The following is a 6,312-nucleotide window of genomic DNA, read 5'->3' as shown; positions in this document are numbered from 1 at the left end:
GTTTACCCAGTCTATGGCCATTTTATTATGAACACACACACACACACACACACACACACACACACACACACACACATTATTCACAGTCCTTCCTCACCCTAGTTATATGTGTATGTATATACACACATTTAAACCTGTGTGTATGATTTATACACACACACACACACACACACACACATATTTCTATTGCATGTTCTACTAAATTGATGGCCTGCTACTAATAGCCAACACTGCATGAAAAAAATTATTAGAGGCTCACACTGAAATTAGGAATGCACAGTGTGGTGAAAATTTTCATATTTGGGATCAGATTTAAAGTCTAAACTTCTAAAGAGTTCAATGGCCTGAAAACATTTGCTATTTTGAAATATTAGAGGGACCCTTTCTTACTCCAGTATATATACTCAGTGTTAACTATGTTTACTGAATGTGATATATAATTTTCTGTTCAGGAATTTGGAGCTGCATTAAAGATTTTACGGCACACTTTAGCTAAAGTATATATTAATTTTCAATGTCATCCATGATAGTTAATCAATGACTTCACATTCTCTATGTGTATGACTTGGGAACATTTAAAATATGCAAAGTACTTGTTTTAATCATGTTCTTTCTAATTTGAGCTGGGTTCTTGCCCTGGTATATTGATGACACTAGTTTAACAACCTTCACATAGAGAAAGCAAGTTATAATGACTCCAGTTTCTAAGCTCTTACCTCTTTCCCCAGGTATAGATCTCTATCCTTTACATCACACGGATGGATGCTCAGGGAATGACTTGGAGGCTTTGTAGCCTGAGGCTGGTGTATTCTCATGAGCATAAGAATAAATGAATTTCTTCAAGAGACTTGGGTATTAGCCCACCTTCTTCAGAGTAGAGGGATTGGGAGAAGTTGTAGGGAGTACAGCTGGAATAAGTGAGAAAACAAAGTAGTCATGCTCATATTCAAAAATGCCTGAAGAAAACTGAGTGTCTCCTAACTGTTGAGGAACATGAAAAGAGAGCCGCGCTCACCAAGTTCATTTATGACTATTATGTATAGTAACTGTGTTTATTATAATATATTTAATTATTCAATAGTGAATAAACATGTTCTGTAACTGTAAGGCTGAAAAAAGGTTTCCAAGGTACCATCCAATCTTCTTCTATACTTTTTTGTAAAGATTTGTCTGAGCAACTACCTTTAACACATAATGATTCTCCCTGTATTTAAGAAAATATATAAGAAATGTACACACACATACACACATGTGTGTGTTTTAAAACCTATTATTTCAAATCCACTCCCTTATTCAGTAATTTCTTATAGTGCTCACGTGAGAATTTGTTCATTTATTCTCAGTTTTTTTCAAAGTATCACAAACTTTGCATTTGTTTATGTTAGTTTACACAGAGAGGAAATAGCCATTACATTGCCAGAAATGTCACATTAAAGAACATTATAGAAATCTATTATATATCACTGACAGTCATCTATAGTCTTCAAATACTATAATCTAAAAGCATTTCTGAAGACAGTATGAGAAAAGAGTTTAATAGTTTATGAATTTTCCAGACTATTTCAAATGACTATAATAGTTTCACCATTGTTGTATGTGCTTGTGGGGCACTCCATTAAAGATATATATATATAATCTTTATTCTGGCTGCAGTCACAGAAGGTAAAAGCTATGGAAATTTAAGCTTTCATTATTCCTACACAATGGAGCTCATATGTCCTATCTTAGGAATCATGACTGCAAACATGAGATAGTATTTTGATTTTATTGACTAATATCACTACATTACTATCATATGCTTACAACTCTTCATAATGTTAGATATTTTAGTGTGTCTGGTTGAAAGGAATTTAGAAAAGTCTCCATATAAACAAGATTGCATATTGGTGTAATATGTTTAGCTCACTGTAAAAGGAATGATTTCCAATTAAGCATATGAGTAGTTTATCTGATTGAATGTTGGGTCATATAGCTAATTTAGTAAAGGGACTTTAAAACTAGGCATTATTACCAACAGTTTCCTCAGGCAGAAGGATCATTTTATAAGGAGAACACCATTATCTACAAAAAAAAACCCCATCAATCCAGCACAGTTATAATCTCCATATATTTGTTCAAATCTTCCTATATAGGTTCTGTCTTATAGACTTTAATAAGTAGGCAACAGTGGCCACAACGAAAGAGTAAGATGTCTCAAAAACATGGTTGAGCTCATTCTGGTGCTCCAAGGTCCCATTGAGGAGGGAGAACATGAGCAAGGAAGTCAGGACCACGAGGGATGCACCCACCCACTGAGACATTGGGGCTGATTTATTGGGAGCTCACCAAGGCCAGCTGGACTGGGACTGAAAAAGCATGGGATAAAACCGAACTCTCTGAATATGGTGGACAATGAGGGATGATGAGAAGCCAAGGACAATGGCACTGGGTTTTGATCCTACTGCATGTTCTGGTTTTGTGGGAGCCTAGTCAGTTTGGATGCTCACCTTCCTAGACCTGGATGGAGGGGGGGGGGGCTTGGACTTCTCTCAGGGCAGAGAACCTTGATTGCTCTTAGGACTGGAGAGGGAGGAGGAGAGGAGTGGATGGAGGGGGAAAGGAGTGGGAGGAGGGGGAGGGAAATGGGAGGCTGGGAGGAAGTAGAAATTTATTTTTCAATAAAAAAATAAATTAAAAAAAGAAACATGGTTGAGCCTTTCAGCTCTCATATAGTGCAGGTTATCTGTGATGCAACTTTCTAAAATCCACCTCTACTCATTTCTCCTACTGTATTTTACACTACTTGGGATTTCTGTTTCAATGCTATATTATATGTGGAGCACAGTGAGTTATGACCCGCAGCTCTGACATAGATCATGATACATGAAACTGGAGACTGACCTGTGGATTCAGCACACATTCCTTCTTATAGTTTCAAACTTTCCCCTCTTGTGTAATGATTGTGATATCTGGATAGAAATACATATTCAGGAAGTGGAAGTTTATGCCTCTTGAGGGAAACCAAAACATAACATTAAACAAAATATCATTCTCAAGTGCAGCAATGCTTTTTAACTTGCATATTCTTCCAAGGAGTTCTAGCAATACAGCAAAAGTACACAGAAACAAATATTTTTACAGTGCCATCAAACTCCATATTCTGTGTATGAAGGGTGCTGTTGTTATCTAAAACATTGGGTCTACATTTGGGCAGAATTAGGAGGGTCTTGGAGATTATGACAATCACCATTGACAGTTGCTTGGCTTTGTGACTGTCTCTTGAGAGCTGTTCATGTTTAGGGCAGAAAGTAACAGTGATGTAAGTTTCTGTATTATCATGTTCTTTAGTAAGACATGGGTTATCCCTTTCTCGCTATCTTGTGCTCTGTGTGCTCAGCACATACCAGCTCAACTCCTGAAGCCCAGACTCCATCAAACATCATTTCTTCCTTCTGAACCAGAGAGTAACAAAAATGTTGCTAATGCTTGGTTGACGTAAATGCTCCCACACTGTGTTGGACCTTCCTTACCATATTTAAATGTGTCCAGTCTGTGGGACATTAATTGTGTCTGCACTTAATTCTCTTTCTTCAGAATACAATCTGCTCTAAGCACTTTGTGTAACTCCTTGAATATTCCTTTGGAAACAATTTTACATACATGAACTTTCAGCCAATGAAACCTAATGATTCAAATCTCATATCTTAGTTTGGTTCTTTCTGTTATTAGATTGTAGGTCTATGCTACAAAAACTGGGTCTTTAGAGAGTTCTATAAGCCTGTATAGAAAATATTAGCCCAAATTCCAGATGATAAGAGAGAATAAATTTGTTTGTTTTATGATCCGTTCTCACATGAGTGTGCCTAACTCACAGGCAATTTAACACACACATAAGTCATGTTACCATGATGGAACAGAATTTTTGTTGATGTTGGCTCAGGTCAGAATCCTTGCAGTGGCAAATAAAGCAGAGCTGCTAATATTCTAGAGAGATTAACATAATCTTGGAAGACCCTGCTTAGATAGTGTGCAAAATTTCTTCCTCACACTTGATTCAAATAACTTGAGCCTCATTGTAAGTGTCCTGATACTTTTCTGTTTCCTCTTTCTTCCATTCCTTTCATTGAAAAGAAGAAGACATATTGATACATTTATAGTACAGGAATAGTCACAAGTCATTGAATCCCTTCAAACTATTTTATAAAGTACTGAAATATGTGTCTGTGTTTATACAACCACATGCACGTGCATGTGCAGCATTCGTGCATGCACATATGTGCATGTGGTTGTTGGGTCAAAAAATGTCATTTGTGGAGAACTTGGGAATGTGCAGGAACAATTTTTCTTTGCTCTGGTATGTTGTGTATCCTTATTATACCTTCATTATATGCTTCATTGCTTTCACCTGCTGTTCTAATTCAATAATTTAGTTAGTCTGCTTAAAAGTATCTGGCTGGCTCCATAAGAATTACGTGGGAAATTTTTGCAATATGAATTTCTGAGTGTTGTTTTTTCCAGAGACTTGAATTCCAGGTCTCATTAGGACCCAAGAATAAGCATTTAGGAAACCACTCTAGGTAGCACTGATGTTACATATAGATGTTAAATATAGTCAGATGTGAGGATTCTTGAAGAACATGAATGCAATTTCAATGACTACATGTTAATATAAGCTGGATAAGGTAGCAATATATTATTCCATTTATAGTTAGTTTGAATATTTAATCACTCTAGGCTTCTTGCTATTATTTCTTTCATGAACTCTGAGTTTAGCTTTAGTTTTAAATGCTTAGTCTACTTTTAGAGCATGAATTTTAAAATATGTTATGGATAGAAGTCAGTACTGATAAGCATGAGGATGAATATTGCTCACTATAGGGCTCTTAGGCATACTAGCAATTTTCTTAGTGACCACCAAAACTATGCAGTACATTACATATTCTGGCCCTCACCACTGAGGTACAGAGAAGGAGCTTAAGAAACAAGCATGTATTGAAATCATAGCCTTACTTCAGAATGCTGTGATCTATGTTTTAAAAAGACACCAAGTTAATATTCAATACATTGTCTCACTAAGTATATTGCACATTGGATTTTATACTTGTCTCAGAGTAACTTTGTAGCAATACTTTATAACAATCTTTCAAGCAATAATTGAAGCCATGGTAATGATGCCATACATAATGAATTTCTGAGCATTTCACCAAAGTTTTGTGGAAATAGAGACATGGTTTCCATAAGCAATAACAAAGGTGGTTTGGACTTTTTAAAAGTTATGTGGTGTTTCACAATATAATGAACAGCAAGTGTTGAAATATATTTTAAATATTGAACAAATAGTATTCTAATCTGTCTCAAAAGTCATTCATTTGCAGACATGTAGTTTATTTCCATCAGACTATATATCTGATATATAATTTATAACTATTTTACTATGATTTTTATTTCTATCAAAGATATTCATGTACTATTTGTAAAATTGCTCAAATTTTTGGATCTCTGTAGCTTATAACAGCAAGCAACAAGAATGTATAAATGAAAGTAGAGTGTAAGTTGGAAGAGCTGATTGAGAAAACAAACTTTACTGAAATATCCATGGATCCTGGGTTGAGAAGGTCTGTCTGGAAGACTGAAGATAAAAAGAGCAAAGAAATTTCTAAAGGTATAGAGACTGTTACAAGACAGAGTCTTTTTTTTTTTTGGTTTTTTCGGGCAAGGGTTTTTTTGGGGTTTTGGACCCTGTCCGGAACTAGCTCTTGTAGACCAGGCTGGTCTTGAACTCACAGAGATCCGGCTGCCTCTGCCTCCCGAGTGCTGGGATTAAAGGTGTGCGCCACCACCGCCCAGCGAAGACAGAGTCTTAAAGGAGAAGCAGTTTCCATAGTGAACACTTCTGAATTAATGGATTTCGGGTGACATTATTTTGTTGTGTTATTCTTGTGGGCTTTGCTGTTATTTTCAGCCATCCAATGAGACAGTGCCAGGGTTTCAGCAGTTCTGAGTTTCAGTAAAGCTGTGATAAGAAGCTCACAGGGCTATAAATAGCAAGTCTCTGACGGTGACAGATAGGATGAGTCTTGGTTACAGTGAAGAGGTATCAGAACATTAGAATCTACAAAACAGAGAAAGTCAAACTTATGTCACAGAAAGCATCCTGAATGTAGCACAGTGCAGATGGTGTGCAGGGGCATTAAATAGAACATTTTCTTATCTCTTTGAACATGTTTGGCTGACTGTTTTTTACTTTGCACACCCCCATATCTGACATTATAGAAATGACATATTTTCCTTATTGGAACTTCAAGCACAAAGTCTGGAAAATGTTTCATGTCC

The 6,312-nt window shown here is 36.3% G+C and overlaps 1 protein-coding gene across 1 annotated transcript in view; it reads left to right on the top strand.

The window, feature by feature from the left end:
• Positions 1 to 2,299, top strand: part of Gucy1a2 (guanylate cyclase 1 soluble subunit alpha 2) — a gene marked incomplete at its 5' end in the record, with an annotated part of 252,172 nt that extends 249,873 nt beyond the window's left edge. The window contains one exon of the mRNA XM_013355381.2: positions 729 to 2,299. Coding sequence (XP_013210835.2) covers positions 729 to 734 — 6 coding nt within the window. The remainder of the gene's footprint in view (positions 1 to 728) is intronic.
• Positions 2,300 to 6,312: the final 4,013 nt, after the last annotated feature.

This window comes from Microtus ochrogaster, unplaced genomic scaffold (genome assembly GCF_000317375.1).
Source record: "Microtus ochrogaster isolate Prairie Vole_2 unplaced genomic scaffold, MicOch1.0 UNK122, whole genome shotgun sequence".
NCBI classification, from domain to species: domain Eukaryota; kingdom Metazoa; phylum Chordata; class Mammalia; order Rodentia; family Cricetidae; genus Microtus; species Microtus ochrogaster.
The sequence above is the reverse complement of the archived record's forward strand: the minus strand, read 5'-3'. Positions and strand labels throughout refer to the sequence as shown.